General features: G+C 31.2%; 1 protein-coding gene across 3 annotated transcripts in view; it reads right to left on the bottom strand.

The window, feature by feature from the left end:
* Positions 1 to 1,450: 1,450 nt before the first annotated feature.
* Positions 1,451 to 18,931, bottom strand: part of LOC118186770 (uncharacterized) — a 33,675-nt gene continuing 16,194 nt past the window's right edge. For all 3 annotated transcript variants that reach the window (XM_035356914.2, XM_035356916.2, XM_035356915.2), the window contains 2 exons: positions 11,218 to 11,313; positions 1,451 to 2,163 (listed from right to left, as the gene is read on the bottom strand). In XM_035356914.2, coding sequence (XP_035212805.1) covers positions 2,009 to 2,163; positions 11,218 to 11,313 — 251 coding nt within the window. In that variant the 3' untranslated portion in view covers positions 1,451 to 2,008. The remainder of the gene's footprint in view (positions 2,164 to 11,217; positions 11,314 to 18,931) is intronic.

Here is an 18,931-nt window from a genome sequence, read left to right as displayed (position 1 = left end):
ATTTAGCATGACTAATTATGTTAACATATATTACATTAAAAAATTATAAATAGTTTAATAATTATAAAGTGAATTTACACATTTTCAGTTCTTTCTAAACAGCCCAAAATGAAACCTCTCAATTTTCACAGGTTTCCCATATTTCAAAGTTGGCAGCTATGATATCACCATTTCTACAACTATTTTCCAATATTTTGTAAGCTTGTCCCCTCTGTTTTCAGAGAAACTATGTTGTTTTTCTACAAAGAAAGTTATGGGGTAGTTTTTGGTAGCCTCAATGGGATCATACTGCTTGCCACTAAAACTTATGCAGAACCAGAACAGATAAAAACCTGAATGAGAAAGGTCTGGAGAAAATAGCAATAGCAAAAGTTTCATTTTAATTTCAATTTTTATAGCAACATGTAATATTGTAATGGCCTTTTCAGCAGCCCAAACCATTTTTTAAATTTGAAAATTTCTGTACTTAGTTGGTAAGTTGGTTGGAGTGCTTGTCTAGTGATTTTTTACTTAATGAAAGAAACTAGAAGAAAACTATTTCTCTGTATTTTCACTTGCTTGTTTTCAGTTCCTTTTTCAATATATGTTTTTGCACAGGACCTTTTCATTATTTGCTGATTCAATCTACAAACAGTTATAGCTTAGATTTATGTCAAAAAATGTAACATCCATGTAGAGCTTAGAAGTGAATCCAAGCCTACCTAACAGACAAAATATAAAAAAGTCTCTCAGCAATTTCTTCAGTACTAATTATTGGGTTATTTTCCATTAAGACACATGATACTGGAACTTTTACATAAAGGCTGTCTGAAGTGTGAATTTATCATACAAGTTAAAGTCACTGTTTTGAAATCTGCCTAACCAATAGCTTTATTGTGCTCAGAGCAGAAGCACATTTCAAATGATTTTTGTAATTATTCCAACATTCATTCCTTTTAAAACTAACATAGCATAATATGGCACAGATGTAACTCTTTGTTCTCCATTTTGGCATGTCCTTTCACCAGTGGTGTAGCTAGGGGAGTACATCTGTCCTGGGGCACAGCATTCAGGGTACGCCAAATTGATGTTACGAAATTTTAGAATGAAATGTTTTCCATTCTAGGCACACAGAAAGGGGAACAAAATCTTCAATTGTCTCCAGGTGCTCAAAACCCTATGCCCATTCCTCTCACACAGAGAAATAGACTTCAGTAAACAATGGTGCATCTCTAAAATGACTTTTAATTTCTAACTCGTAAATCGCACGTTCTATAAAATAAGTACTAGTGCTTCCTTGCTTCTATATTCCCATTACTTTTTGAAATTTTACAGTCATCCAATAAAATTCAAAGAATTTGTACATCTTTCCTAGCCTGTTCTGATGTGTTTAAAGTACGATTGATTATAATGCCTACAATGAAACATACCAACTTAAAATTTAAAAAAAAAAAAAAAAAAAAAGATACACTTTTAGTAAGAAATTATTTTAATTTGACTACAATCAAAGCGGATGAGTATTAAAAATATCAAGCATAAGAATCTGTATGAATTAAATAGATCAATATGCAATTGATACAGATTCTTTTACAAGGATTAGAAATATATTTTTTTTTTCAAAAAGTATTTTCTCTTAAATATCACTAACAATTTTTTACAAGTGCTGATATATTGACCATTTTACATAACAGTACCGCTTAAAATATCCTCGCCATGAATCAAAAAATATTCTACAAGACAAACATAGTTACAAGACGTTAACCACATGATGTCTTGAGCACAAAACAAACAACCAAGTCCAAAATATCACAACTTGCAAATTCTGATACTTCGCAACTAAGTTAAAAGATTTTTTATGTGTCGCTTATATATCCATCTATTAAATATTACAAATTGTGCACGACATACATGTGGTTAACAATATAGAAGTCAGTCTTTATATATATGTACAAGTAAGTTTCTATTTCAATAATCTGCAAAAATTTCAACATAATTCATACAACACGAGAAATTCTAAGATTAAACCAAATTAACAATGAGCAGTATTGCTTGAAAATATTCCAGACTCTAACTGAATATGTAGAACTGGCTGGTTTCTTATTCCATCAGACACACCAGTTCCAGTTTGAGGAGGAGGAGGAGGTGGCTGACGCCGTGTACTCTGCATTTGCCTAGAATGATTTGCTAAAAAAAAAAAAAAAAAAAATATATATATATATATATATATATATATATATATATATATACACACATTATCAAATTATACATGCAAAATAATAAAAATAATACAATATAGAGGATTTTTCTTAAATTTCTATACATTAAAAATCCCTGTATAAATTTGACAAATCAAATACATTCCCCAAAAGGAAAAAGCTAAATGATTCCACACAAGTACATCATAAATGTATTAAAAACAACTTTTAGTAAAATAATGCTGCAAATGAAATTGTAAAAATTAGCAGCTGGACATATAGATTAAATGCATTTAAAAATTATATCAGACCTTAAAATAACCACCACTTATCATTAAGCTGCCTATTTTCATCTGTAGATTTTTTTACCAGTATATGAAATATGAATCAGTACCCGGAGGAGGGGGAAAGAAAATTTTCAGCTAATACTTACAGAATTAGCTTTTTGCCCTGCTGAAAGAAGAAAATGGCAACTACTGGCAGAAATTATGATTTAAAATGTTTCATCTATTATTAATATATACTAACTTTTAAATGAGTTTTAATATACAAAAAAATAGTAGATTATTTTAATTAAAATATATTAATTACAAAATAATATTACTTTAATCATCATAATTGTAATACAGTCAAAAGTCGTTAATCCGGACACCCATAATCCAGACCTTAAAGCTACAAACTTTCTGCGCATGCACGTAATACCTTTATGTGTGCGCATGCACATAATACGTTTATTAAACGTGCATGCGTTTAATGTAAAACAAACGGTATAAGCTAAGCTAAAATTATCTAATTATCTATTTCAGTTAATGTTGCAGATTGCGTTGTTCCTTTATCTTCTAATTGGATCCAGCTTATTATTTTTTGCAGACTGTTAAAACAATTTTATAAAAGTAAGCTTGAACTTTCTATTATGTCAAAAAGAATTTCTGATTCTAGAGCTGCCGAAGGATCTACAAAGCGAAAGCATGTTTCGTTTTGGCAATGTATCATAAGACTGCGAAAGCATTTTCAAACAAAAAGTGGAATCGCCACAAAAAATGGATAAAGGCATATCCTTTGTTTCTCTAACCATTCCAAAATCTGTTTATCAATTTCACGCTGCTCTGCGCGAGGGGGGGGGAACGACGCGGCGCGCAATGAACTGGAAATTGATCTGTCAGCACTATCCTTATCTTCAGGGCAGATGTTTTTATTTTATTCAGCTTATAATTCCTTACTAAATGTAGTATTTCATCTCGATGTACTCCGTCTTTGATATGATTTAAATCAAATTCCTCGTCATTATAAATATCACAAATACACATCAAATAGTTTTCTGGTTGCAATTTTCTAATTTTGACTATGCGTATTGTATGCTTTACACAAGCGCGCGTTGAAAGAAATATTTAATAAAGTAAACAAATAAATATTAAGCTATTTTTTTGTAAATTTTGATACCCTTTAGATCATAATTGCTCTTTATTTCATAAATTACAGTTTCATATTTTTAATTTTATAATTTCTGCATGCCATCTTACCAGATTTAAACTGATGATCTATAATACGGAAAAACCGATAATCCGGAATCGCCGAAATCCCGACGAGTCCGGATTAAAGACTTTTGACTGTAATGGAAAACGAACAAATATCTTCTGTTTTTGCTTATTTATTCAGTTTTAGTTTTTGATTATTATTTTGTATTTCTACAAATTAGAAATTAATGAAATTAGAATTGTAAATTAAAAAGTTAAAGCTTATTAAAGAAGCAGTGAAAAAAAAAAACGAATAGAGTACTTCCACTTCATTGACTATTTGATGGATTGTGCACAGAGACTGATGAATGGTTTATTATTAGAGCTGCAGATAGACTGTCAACGACTGCTGCTAGTCAGGTGGTATCTCCACCAACTTTCATGATCAACAGAATAATACTGAATGTGTTATTGTCTGTCTAGGGTAAGAACAGCTCCCACCAAGGTGTTTGGCAGGTGGCGGTCGCTATAGTAACAGGGCTAGTATATTTGAAATAGGGACACACTAAGGGTTGCTTTATTGTTATCTTGTTTTTGGCGACTGTTGGCTGAAGGGAAACGAGTTTATTATATTTTCTTAAGCCTTATATTATTACTATTAGCTATTTTTATTCTCGTTGTTATATCTTTTGTACTGGTATTTGTTCAAATTCACTTCTGGTTTAGTATTAGAGTTTAGCCTGATTTTCGTAGTGCTTTGTTAATCATCAATTTTTTAAAATGCCCTTCCAGTTTAAGAAAGGTCAACCTTTAAAGTCTCAAGCACGTCAAATCGTGTACAGTGTCGCAGAATTTTGTGCTTCTGAAGCTTCGGCGAACTCTTTAGTAGTTCCTTCTTCCTCAAGTTTTGAAGAGAACATCGCAAGCTACTGGAGTATCGGAGTATACAATTGAAAAAAATTTAGAAGTATCAACAATGGGTGAAAATAAACTTCTAAATACACCTGGAAAGAAACGTAAAAGCCCTACTAATCATAAGTGCGAAATTGACGATTTTCACAAATGTGTTATACGGCAGACAATACAAGACTTTTACATCAAAGCAAAGAAAGTGCCATCTGTGCAGAAATTACTGCCTGTCTTGAGGCAAAAAATAGACTTCCTGTGGCAAAAAGATTCATTGTGCAAAGTTTTGCGTTCAATGAATTTTCGCTGGAAGAAACGCATTAACAAAAGAAAAATTCTTATCGAAAGACCTCGCATTGTATTTTGGAGAAACAACTATTTATGCGAAATGAAGAAACTCAGGGCAAGTTTACATCAGCGAAACATGGCTTGACAACAATTTATTTTTGAAGAAATGTTGGCAGCATGATACGGTTTTGGGCGCATAGATAAATGTCAGTTAAAAAAATAGACCGATTGTTGTCCAGTCTTCCACAGGATTTATTTCAGGTGCTCAACTTGTATATAAAGCACCAGCTCAAAGCGGGGATTACCACGGGCAAATGAACTATGAAAGTTTTGAAAAATGGGTGTTGGAAAAGCTTCTTCCAAATTTATGATCACAAAGTATGGTATGCATGGATAATACCTCATCACACAAAAACTGAAGATCCAACACCCACGAAATATGCTACAAAGCAAACAATGGTAAATTGGCTGATGAAGACGATATGCTACGATCCCAAAATGTGAAAAGCGGAACTGTTTAACTTAATAGAATGCAATTGTAATAAAAAAGTACCGTAATTTCGCGCGTATAGTCCGTGGACTATCTGTGTTTAAAATGCGAATTTTTGAAGCTGCGGACTATCCACCAGTGCGGATAATACGCTGGTTGTTCACGGTTAAAATTGTTGAAATTTAAAAAACGCGCTGTCGTGAACTGCCGATGATCAAGTATAAAAAAAGCGTGAGATTCCAAGTATCCTTCACACTGCTTTAGCACAACTGCCAGGAGGGGGAAAAGTAGTCGATGCGTCAACTCGGTTTTTAGGAGCCATAGTAGCAAGTACCTGGAGTACGAAAAAAAAAGCGTGATTCGTTTACTTATAGCGTGGTTTGGCAACACCGAGTGAATGGAGTCGAAGGTCACATTTCATTACCACTTATCACGAGGATAGCATGTTGCACAGTATTTTGTTTTTGTATTTTGTCTTTCATCTTCGCTAACGTTGATGAAACATCGCCGGAGATTTACTGCTGAGAGGTAGTTGAGAAAACTGAAAAAGATGAAAATAGAGAAGCGGGCCGTTTATTGGTTTAATCCTAGTATCCGGTGCACACGGGATTTGACTACTTTTGGAGACTTTATGATGAGCAGTAAAAACGGGACATATACGATGAGTAGTTAATGGGTCATTCAAAGAAAATATATAGTTAAACATAGTATATACTATGTATATAGTATATATACTATACACGCATAGTATATATATAGACGTTCTTTGGATCATTTTTGGTGTTGGCGATAATTTTCAAAGTCGCGCCAAGGCTGCACCGTATACTAGGATTTTACTCCGTTATTTTAAAGTGGACAAGAAAGCGGTGAGAAATTTGCGCAAACAAAAGGATGTGTTTAAAAAGCATGGGAATATTGCCGTATTAAAAAAACATAATTTCGGACGTATAGTCCGCGGACTATCTGACAATTTTTAAATTTTTTTTTATATAAAATCGTGTCTGCGGACTATACATGCGAAATTACGGTAATCTATAAAATCGACAACATCATAAAAGAAAATGGGCATCATGTTGTGCGTCTCCCTCCTTAGCACTGTGATCTAAATGCAACTGAATATGTTTGGTCATCAGTTAAAAGACTGATCAGGGAAAGGAATGTGACTGGGGACTTAAGGTTGGAAAATTTGAAAAATTTAACACAAAAAGCTTTGGATGAAATCCCTTCTCAAGAATGGCAGGCGCACTGCAACCACGTGAAAAAACATGAAAATTCTTATTGGGACAAGGACGAACTTCTAGAAGAGATAGTGGATGAATAAATAATTCAAACTGGCAGCAGTGAATCCGATTCCGATTCAGAAGAAACGGAATCTTGCGACAGTGATTCAGACGACTTTTCAGATGTTATACCTCTATAAAAGTCCTCCACGAAGGCATCCTTCTTCTTCATCTGATTGCTCTCTCAAGTTATGAGGATATTTCTAGGTTTAGTATTTTCTTTGCCACTATGTAAATGAAAGTCTACCAAAAGTGGGCAACAATGAGGCAGAGGCGAACCCCCCCTTTTGGATAATAAAGAACACTGCATGGTTGCTCCTTTTCCCATTATTGTGTTCTTGGGGACCTACAAGCCATGGTATAATTTGCTTAAAAATAATTTTTAATCTGGAATTAATATATTATATTAATATATCATTAATATATTATATTTTAATGGAACAAAGCTCATTGCAGTTATAAAAGCCAAATTTTGTATAATTATATAAATTTCATATAATTTTAAATATGAAATAGGTAACTGAATAATTTAAGAGACCTTAATTTTGTTCTGATTTTAACATTTTATTATGCTACTAGCTATTACATAAAATGTCTTTAAAAAGTAGCATAATACATAAATGGGCGGTGGCAATTAAGAGGCCTACCACTGGCCGATCGGTAAAGTAACTGAACACTGGTAGTTCGGTCCGAGGTTTGAATCCCATGAACGGGCTGGCTGCATAGGCGTTTTTGTAGTTTTCCCCATGTGTAACGTGTATACGAGTCAGTTTCCCTTAGGAAGTCCTCCACGAAGGAATCCCTCCTCTTAGGCATTTAACCCAGGAGGCTTTCCATAAACATATAGACCAACCCAAACCACCGGTAATTAAGGTAAAAGCAGTTTTGTTTTTAATTCACCTTCATTTCCTTTCGCCATTAAAATGACCAGCTTTTGGTTTAGTTTAAAGGTATGGGAAAAGAAGAAATGTTCACAAAAAGTATTTATTGAGAGCATGGGTATGTTAATAAACACTTTTTCATATGATTCCATATACATTTAATGATGAAATTTTTAGTCATTATTAAAGCACAAGCAATAAATAAACAGAAAATTTTGAAATAAAAACATAGCAGAACGTCATTTAAAGACTGAAGAAATTGCTTTGAATGTTCACAGTAGATTAGCTAGAGGGGAGAACTATAAAAATTTAATTTACGTTTATGAAGTTTGTCTATACTATATTACAGAAAATGAGGCAATCAAGTAGATTTCTAAGATGTCATCTATGACTTTGCAAGCAAACAAATAAACAAAAAAAGAAGCAAAATAAATGAATGATTTTTTTAAATGTAAAAATTAAAATTTTTCTTCAAAAATAAGCACGGATTTTAAAATTTATTTCCCTGCAAGTTATTTTGATATATTTTTACTCATTGTACATCTAGAGGGATGGCAAATTCAGCGACTTGTACCTCACACGGCAAAATCAAAGACCGTTTCTTGACAGCAAAAGCTTTATCTATGCCATCGAATTTTCATTTTCGGAAATTGGATGTCGGGATTGACACAAAGGGTCAAAGAGCATTTTACTTGAAACTAACAAAATGCGAATATTGCCAAATCATCTTTAAATGCACCAAGGTGGCAAACTGAGAAGTAAATCTTCAAGACATCCCTACGAAAATTGGGTCAGGGCTCGTTTCTACGGCAACAGACAGCTGCAGACAAACTGGCGAGAGCTTTCTTACCATAGACAGACAGTAGCTGCAAAAATGTTGTTAGTGCTAAATATTACTAGGGGGGATCAGAAAATGCATAGTGCTGATATCAATAGTAAAAATAAGCAGTAAGCTTATGTGTTGGAAATCATTTAGAAGTACCTAACTCTCTAATAAACTAGCCACCTAAAATAGTTATTATAAAACAGACAAAATGTGCAATAATTTTAATGAATCAGCTAGTGTAATTTCACATGCCTATTAATAATATTAGAGATGGGAAACTTTTTTTTTTTTTTGCTTTTAAATCACTTATTTTCCTATTAACATACAGATTAAGATGAAATAAAAATTAAATATCTCAGGATCTGATGAATGACGACATACTTCTTGTAAATTGCAGAGTTTTATGATTGAATTTGAATCATAACTATATACTTTGCTAAGGGCAACAATTTACTTTTAAGTCAATGAGTTATCAAAATGTCATTAAAACTGGCACAAAATACAAAATGAATAAAAAATTCAAAATAAGCACATTTGAGCGGAGTACTTAAGTGTTGAAAATTTCTTGGCTCTAGGTGCTGCTAGCCAATCATTAATATAAACTTTGGTTGGTTGACTGTGCATGCTCTGCGATCATATCTTCCAAGGAAACAAATCTTTCAACCAAATCCCTCTCCATGTTTTAAATATACAATTAAAACGGTAATATACAGGGTTATTCAAAATTAACTTGGCAATTACAAATGGCTACAACTGATCAATTGAGAAGAATTTATTGACAAGAATTACACAAATTGTAAAAGAAAGTTCAAATTTTGTTTAAATGTTCTATGCGACTCCCCTTGGTAACACAGCCAGCATCTAAGCAGTAGTCCATTTTACAGCATACATTCTGAAGCATATCTGGAGTCACCAATGCAAGCACATTAGAAATGCACATTTTGAGTTTTGAAACTGTTTTCGGCAAAGGAAGCGCATATAAAAGGTCTTTCATATAACTCCACAGGCCGAAAATCACTAAATTCATTTTGAATAAACATGCATATAAATTCATTATTTAATAATAGAGGTAATTCAGCTACACTCACAAAAAACTAAAACAGGAAAAAGACAAACTTTTCACATATTGGGCGGTTACAAAAGACTGTCATTTGTAGCAATCCATTCATTAAATGTGATTAATTTATTAAGACTACATTTCACTTTCCTAAAGAGGAAGTAAGTGGCTAGATAATGCATATAATCAATGAATACTGAAAAGGCAAAAACTGTGTTAAAGCATACAGTGTTGGACAGAGTACAAAATGAACAAAGTGGTTAGTGACTCTGACTGTCGTACTGAAAGGTCCAGGTTTAAATCTCATAGAAGGCATGGATGTAAATTGTTTGTTCCTTCGCAGGAGGCAATGGTGTCCTACCTGTTAAGTGCGACCACTTAGGCACCTAGGTGTTAAACCTTAGTAGTAGCCAATGACAACTTGTGCCCACCACTGGAGTGATTCATAATGACTCCCTTGTTACTAGGGGCAGCAATAGCAGAAGTAGAAAAGAAATACAGACATAAAGTAAAAACTTTTATAACAGATAATAAGCATAAAATGGAATAAAGGAGAAAAACGTTCATGAAGAGAGTTGTGTGCTTTTTGCAACTTACGAACATTCTGCTTATTATTTTAATCTGTGAAAAAGCATCTGTTAAATACTGATCACAGATAAATTATTTGGACCAAAAGAATATGCAGATGCTGTGAAGCCACAAATAGCTGGACGTCGGATATTCTCACAGATTCCATAGAATCATTTACAAGAAACTTGTCTCCATTGTATACTTGTAAATCTTGAAGAGGATATTGATGACAAAAGGGGTTAAGTGATAAGTAATATTATGATTTACACTTATTCCATGTGAAAAACCTGTTATTGTTGCGTTGAATGCAATCCAAAAACTGACTGTTCTATAATGTTCCTGAAATTTCCTTACACTAAAAAAGCAGATGATAATTTTAGGAAACTTTGAAAGATAAGCCCAAAACAGTTCAATCAAGCATTAATTTAACATTAAGTGCTAGTTTGTATACTTCATCCAAAAATATAAATTATAAAATGAGTGGGAAAAATATTTACTGGTGTAACATAATATTTATTTACAGGTTAATATAATATAAACTGAAATTTTATGAATTACATGATAGTTTTTCACACAAAATCACCTTTTTTCTAATAAATATTTCTCCAACGAAGTTTTGCAAAATGTTTCAGCCTCTACTTGCCAATTTAGTTTAAAGACAAGCTAAAGTAATTAATAGCTATTTGCTTTTAAAGAAGCAAATAGCTATTAATTACTCTTATTTATACAATAATGACACTGCTTGCAATTACTGCCATTTATCTACAATAAATTAAAAAGTTCTTCAGTTTTCAATCATTAGCAAAATAGATCTTTTGTAATTTGTGAAAACAGTGAAGCATAGCTTAAGTGGTGAATTTGCTGTTATAACCTTGAAATAGACATTATAAATGTTATGGCAGAACTCAATATTAAAATACATTTCTTTCTACCACCTAAAATTTAATAAGTTTTTAGTCATTTTTAAAGTTTTTGTTAGTTAGTATTAATTTCTGCCATGTCACTTATAACAGTAGTTAACCATCTAGGCTGTTAGCTCTTCCTCATACAATATAAATAAGTAACAAAAACTGGTTTATATTTTTTATTAATACATGAGAATTCCAATTAACTGAGCACTTGCCATTCTTTCTAGGCCACATAAAATTAAATTTACTGCTAATCCAAACTCATTATTTTGTTACTTATTCTGGAATTTTCAACTAGATATTTACTTATACTGGAATTCTACTCTACTTGTTACAAGTCTGATATAATAATAATAACAATAAAATAAGTGTTTCAGAATTACCTTTGCTAGGATAACTTTTTGGAGTGCTAGGAAATCTTTCAGGTTTTGGCAAACTTTGTGCGGAATTGAACATGTTCCTATATCGTTCTTCAAAATCTAAAAGAAAAACAACACACACATAAAAAATTCTGTACAATATACTCATCATAAATTAAAATATGCAGATGGAAAAAGCAAAGAATATGCTTTGTACTTCCTTTCACAAATGAGCTATCTGAAATCATACAGTATTATGGCACCATTTTTAACATTCCATTACAGACAAGAACATTCAAGTTAAAAATTAATTTCAAGTTTTGAAATTTACTGCAGGATTTGCCATGTTACACATTAGTTTTGCTTATTCAAGTCACTGGGTTTAATAAGCTTTTTTTAGGTTAGCAATGCTGTAAGTGAGACTATATGTACTCATGGATATATGCACATACACAAATTTTTTTGAGGTATTACTGTGATACTATGCCCTTCCACTCGTTGAATCTCTTTTCCAAGATACCAAAATATTTTATTTATTAACTTAGTTAATTAACTTCATCATTTAAAACTTGTCCTTTTATTTCACAACTTTCCTTCTTGACAAAAAGTGATTTAATATCCTAAATCTATTCATCCCCATACTTAAAATCAAAAATTTTAAATCAATTAAAATGATTTACTTGCCATTATTTACTTCATTACCACTGAAAAATCCCAAGCATTTAGAGCGGCATCATGGCCATGCTATTTTGAGAGAGATACTTCAGGAAACAAACTATTCAGGGAACAAAGTGACATTGAAAAGTTTTTAATTCATAAATGTAAACAGTGACTAGGGGAAAAAAAAAAAAAAAATCCAATATTTAGGAAGAGAAAATAAGTTTTACATGTAAAATAAAAATTTGTAACAATGTAAATAAATTAAAAAAAAAATTAGCAAATAAGTGCTAAACAAAGAAAATAAGTATATCAAAATTAAGAATTTTTTAAATAAAAGTTTGACTCAATTATAGCAAATATTGTTGTTTCGGAGAAAAAGGAAAAAAGGAGAAAGTAAAACTGGACATTAAAAGTATAACTATTGCATGTATTATTTGAGCAAACACACATATGCTGATGTACAAAGAGATCTTAATTATACCTCTGCCTACCCTACCTTCATTTAGATGATGGGCTTTTTCTTTAGAATTATCTCATATTTTTTTGACATTTTAAAATATGAAAACTGGCAAAAATAAGTCAATCCATGAAAAGGACATGTTTTTTTTTTTTTTTTTTTTTTTTTTTTTTTTTTAATTTTGATGAAAAGATAGTCAAAGCTATTTACAAATATGATATTAAAAAAGACAAAGTAATTGGTCCATACAACAAAATGCAAATGGTTCTTGCACAAGATTTTTTTTAAAAATGGAAACAGGATTCAAACAAAATACCTCAAAAGTACTTTTACTTAACATTATATCAAAATTGTGTTATGCAGGTTAAGCATAAAAGAGAGATAAGAAGCATGGTGTACTCATCCCAATACAGGAGAAAATATGTATTTTTTGGCTGATATTATGCATCTTTATTGCACTTCTGCAGCTAAAGAAAAAGATTCTAAACCTCCAAAAGTAGTCCCATAAATATTATGCTGTTTCTTATTCCTTATCCACCTCCAATATAACCATTATTTGGCATGTGATTTTTAACTCAGTTTTGCACTTCTGCAACTGAAGAAGTAGTTTCTATATTTAAATCTTCAGAACTAGTCTAACACATTTATCAATATTACACTGATTATTGTTACAATAACCTTCTGAAGTTCACATGAAGTTAGCTGATTGATACTACAATTATTTTAGAAGAACAGAAAGTAATAAGAAGCTATTGATTCACCTAATTGAAAAGGAAAATAGAGATAATAATTTGAATCATGTCATAAGTTGAAAAAGGGACTTCTTACACTACTGCATCTGCTCTGGAATAATATCTACCTGACTCAGAGAACTGCAAAAAATCTTGTAAAAACAAAAATGACAAGCTTGGCACACTGAATGATTATATATATCATATATATGAATTATATATGGATAAACATACAAGATATACAGTACAAAATCCGTAATTTGGACTCGTAGGGACTTCGTCGATTCTGGATTATAGATCATCAATTTAAATCTGGTAATAGGGCATGCAGAAATTATACAATTAAAAATATGAAGCCGTAATTTATGAAATAAACAGCAATTATGATCTAAAGGGTATCAAAATTTACAAAAAAAAAAAAAGCTTAATATTGATTTGTTTACTTTATTAAACATTCATCACTTTGTCACGATCGTCACTTTTAGCATAACGAACCCTTTTTCTGTTAGTCATTGCAAGTGGGGTGTCAGAATACACAAAATATTAAAAAAATTCTTTTTTCTTTTTGCTTATGTCATTATACAGTTCACTTTCCAATGTCATACTCCTCGCATAATTTTGAGACGGATATGCCTTTATCAATTTTTTGCAACAATTCCACTTTTTATTTGATGGACATCGAAACATGCTTTCACTTTTTAGATCCTTTGGCAGCTCCAGAATTTGAAACTCTTTTTGACATAATCGAAAGTTCAAGCTTTTTATAAAATTTCTTTAACAGTCTGCAAAAATAATAAGCCAGATCCAATTAGAAGATTAAGGAACAGTGCAATCTGCAACATTAAATGAAATGCCTTAGATAATTTTAGCCTAGCTTATACCGTCCATTATACATTAAATGCACATGCTTAAACGTATAATGCGTTTACGCATGCACATAAAGTTTGTAGCTTTGAGGTCCGGATTATAGATCACTCCAGATTATGGACGTCCAGATTAGAGACTTTGTACTGTATATGAATTTCCATTCAAGAGTGGTTACAGATTACACAAAGCAATTCATCAATTTTGCAAAACTGCAAAATCAACAAGATGCAAAAGTAAAACACAACTGATTTTTAAAACAGGAGTTTAACCAGTAATTCCGTACAAATGTTGCTTAAGAAAGTTCAATCATCATATAATATGACCTACATCTCAACTCACTGATTACATCAAGATACACTTGAAAACACAGTTTTACAGGTAAGTACTCTGGGTAGCCCAGATGATCATCCATCACATTGAAATGCACTACACAGACTAAGAACAATTATCTTAGGAAGAAATAAATGGATTTGCAGTGCAAAATTTTTCCAAAACACTAGAAAGTGGTAACTATTTTATAGCACACATCTCAAGGAAATCTCGCATCACTGAAAAAGGTACATCTCAGATGCAGATTTTTCTATGCATGGAAAATAATTGTGGAAACAATCCAAAATTTAGAGGATTTAGATGGCCAGTACCACATTATATATCAGTTGATCATGCTCATTATTTCATACCCAGCATGCTATTCCAAGATGAATGCTTAAGGCAGTCACAGAATAACTGAGGAATGCATTATTTCTCACAAGCAGGTGATTATACCACGATAATTTTAAGCATGAGCTCTGTGAAACTACGTACAGGGTATCTAGGTATATGTTCACTTTAAATAACTGAGGAATGAATTATTTCTCTTAAGCAGGTGATTATTCCATGAAAATTTTAAGCATCAGCTCTGTGGAATTACGTACAAGGTACTTAGGTATATGTTCACTTTAAATAAGTCCAACTAAGTCGAGTTTAGATAGAAAATTTTTTGTTTGGTATACAGCTCAATGTCGATGAGTTGTGTCACACAATATTTCAGTGCATACTAAACTTCTTTATTCCTTTTAAGAATGCTATGACCAATTTTATGTAAAAGTGATATAATAAACGTATGGCAACATCAAATGCTAAATCTGTAACCAGCCAGCTAAACCTTTACCAAATGGATAAATATTGAAAACTTTGCAGAAAAGTATCTCTTAACAAAGCTCGAATAAACCACAATAGCATTGTCTCGAAGGACCTAACAATGATTTCCAAACCATTATGAACAAAAGGCAGAAGCAAAGTTCTTTGGGCAGATTTTTAGTTGAAGTCCGACCTGGTAATCCTCAACAAGGTCCAAGTAGGGACCTGACAGAAGAAAGAAAAAGAGATAAATTTGGCAGATTTTCATTTATGTACATTATGTATTTAACCCTCTGTATTTGTATTTCAGCATTAAAACAAGTGTTATAACAACAATAGTTTGGTATATGCCCAGTTTGTTTCCAAGGATCTGAAACAGATTAATGACATATAGCATGGTACAGTCAAAAGTCGTTAATCCGGACTCGTCGGGACTTCGGTGATTCCGGATTATAGATCATCAGTTTAAATCTGGTAAGATGGCATGCAGAAATTATAAAATTAAAAATATGAAACCGTAATTTATGAAATAAAGAACAATACAAAAAAAAAAGCTTAATATTTATTCGTTTACTTTATTAAACATTTCTTTCAATGCGCGCATGCTTAAAGCATACATTACGCATAGTCGAAATTAGAAAATTGCAACCAGAAAACTATTTGATGTGTATTCGTGACATTTATAATGAATTTGATTTAAATCATATAAAAGACAGAGCACATCGAGATGAAATACTACATTTAGTAATGAACTATAAGCCGAATAAAATAAGAACATCTGCCCTTAAGATATGGATAGTGCTGACAGATCAACTTCCAGTTCATTGCGCGCCGCGACGTTCCCCTCCCCCCCCAGAGCAGCGTGAAATTGATAAACAGATTTCGGAATGGTTAGAAAAACAAAAGATATGCCTTTATCCATTTTTTTCAGCAATTCCACTTTTTGTTTAATGGACTTCGAAACATACTTTCGCTTTGTAGATCCTTTACATATTAGTAAATATATATCGGAAATTCTAATTGACATAATCGAAAGTTCAAGCTTACTTTTATAAAATTGCTCTAACAGTCTGCAAAAAATAATAAGCCGGATCCAATTCGAAGATTAAGGAACAACGCAATCTGCAACATTAACTGAATTTAGATAATTTTAGCTTAGCTTATACCGTCCGTTATACATTAAACGCACATGCGTAAACGTATTATGTGCATGTGCACACGCATATTCGCAGCCATAAAGGTCTTACGCGCATGCATCAACGCGATGCATGAGCAGAAAGTTCGTAGCTTTGAGGTCCGGATTATAGATCATTCCGGATTATGAGTGTCTGAATTAACGACTTTTGACTGTACCACTTAATTATGAAGGTTTTTAACAAATAAAGGTAAGTGAAAAATGCATTTCTTTTGGTTCTTAATGCCATTTGCATTTATAAACTTTACAAGCATGAATTTCTAGCAATTTCAGTTAAAAATGATTCATAAATTAAGTTCATAAATCAAAGTTAGTGTATCTAGGCTTGATTGTAAAATTATAAATTCACAGTGACTATGAATAATCTTTTGAAGATCACGCATGTGACAATACTGAAACACTGCACAAGCCAATAATCTAAACTGCAAATAAGTATAACAACCTGCATATCCCCAATGGTGAATTTATGTAAAAATGCACACTAAAACATCTGGATAAAACACGTTATATAATGTCGTGTATCTGCTTTATTAATTTTTTATCTTTGTTTTATATTATGTATTTTCTTTGCTGATTCAGAGATCAAGCTTATATAAAATTAGGCAAAGATACTATCTTGATCATGCTTATAATCTAAAGGTTATTAAGATAAACAATATATAAACATAGTAATTAATGCTATATAATAAAAGAACTTAGCAAATGGTTCTAAAAAGTGTCATTTATTCTAAATTTGTTTTTGAATACGTTTTGATATTTAATGACATGATTAAAGCATTATTAACAACATGCAACACATTTAATACATCAGAAAATGAAAATAAAAATTAATAACAATAATAAAAAACCCTACTACATATTACTTAAACAATGCTAAAATCAACATATGAAATAAAACTGTTAAAAAAATTCAATTTAGATTGCTTTGCACATTTAAAACTTCAACGTATAATAAAAAGAACAAACAAAAAGTTATACATGAAAAATAAATTACAACAAACTTAAAAATAACCTGTTTTACTGCTAGTGTTCTCAACTCTGCCAAGTTCCAATAAAGGACATTATAAAAATTATTATAAATATTTATATTAATTTCTTTTCTTATTATTATTGGAATATAATTTTAGTTGAATTAATGTTCATATAAATGAACAATTGCTTTGAAAACAACCAAAAAAAGTTTTAGTTTAGTAATTTAGGTAATAATACATAGACTCACAAAACACAAAAGGTGCATTATTAGAATATGCATTAGAATTTTAAAAAAAAAAAAAAAAAAAAAAAAAAAAATATCGATTAAAAAAAGTAGGAAAACTTGAAAAATATATTTGAAACTTTTAAAACTAAACTTAAAATTATATTTATTATTTTTAGCAGACTTCATCCCTTTTTATTTTTTTGGCAAATTTTAAAACAATCTTTTTTCAAATTAAAATATATTAATAATTCATTTTTCATAAGTTAAACTGAACATCTATCTAGTCATTCATTTATCCATTTAATTGGCATGACACTAAAAATTATTACACAGTGCATTGTATTGCAGGAACTGAAAGTGCAGTTTCAAAATATTCATACATTTAAAATTGGCACTTTTTAAAGTCGTACCATTTGCTACTTGATGTTCTGGATCTTGCAAAATGTTCTGAGCTTTGAATAGAGTCAAAGAATTTTTTTTGTTTTCATTAATATTACTCATGAAAATTGTAATTCATACTCAAATCCAACTTTCCTTTTAACTTTGAATCTCAATACCTTCAATAAATTTCTGGAATATTGAAAATGAATTATTTAACAGACATAGAATTGACAATTTGTCAAATATAAAATTTTTATCATGTATTCTTTTCTAAATAAGTAATTGCTGAAAGAAGAAATAATGTAAAGTCACCATAGTCTCTGGGCATTCTACATTACCCAATCTTTTCATGTGCTAATGAACTCGAAAGCTGAAAATTTGATACCATATAGAGATTTAAATCTGTTTCTTAAGTTGACCAAAATACTGAAAGCATCTGCACCAAAAGTTTTGTTCTTCTCCAGTTCTTCAACTGCTCTCTGAATACCAACATAAAATGTTGTGAGAATGATATATATATATATATATATATATATAATAGTCAGCGTAATTTCTATAGAATCACCACAAGTTAAAAGCAGTTTGAATAATTATTTAGAACAATCATTTGGTCTTCTTACGAAGTAAGAACGTAAGACACCTCAAGAAATTAAAATTCTTTCAATGCATGGTTTTAAAAGAATGCCATCTAGTAGACCCATGTTTGAGAATTCAACATAATTCTGGCTCAGCAAATAAAGATTTAATGTGCCTTAAGTGTTTTATGTCTCTTTGCTGACATTGAAGAACGGCCATAGATTTTTATAACAATATTTTTTACATCCGTATTCAAGTTTCCCATAGCACATTTCAGTGTATTATGTACACTGTGAACATCGTAATTAGCTTCCAAAAGCTTCTAAATTTACAGTTGATATTACATAGTATTACATTCCATAGTATTTTTCAAACACTGGAACATTCCATTTGCATTTTCAAAAAGTCAATTATATAGTTTATTGTGCTGAGTTCCATATTATAATACTGAACACACACTAGGAATATTTCTCTGCATTTATTTATTTACTTTTTTAAGCATCAATTTGAAGACAAAAACATTAGTGGATCACAGTTTTTCAGTTTGTTCAAAA

Source organism: Stegodyphus dumicola, chromosome 8, assembly GCF_044657685.1.
Source record: "Stegodyphus dumicola isolate Sdum_Otavi_A_Nest chromosome 8, ASM4465768v1".
NCBI classification, from domain to species: Eukaryota; Metazoa; Arthropoda; class Arachnida; order Araneae; family Eresidae; genus Stegodyphus; species Stegodyphus dumicola.
Note: the sequence above shows the minus strand (reverse complement) of the source record. Positions and strands in the feature narration are given on the sequence as shown.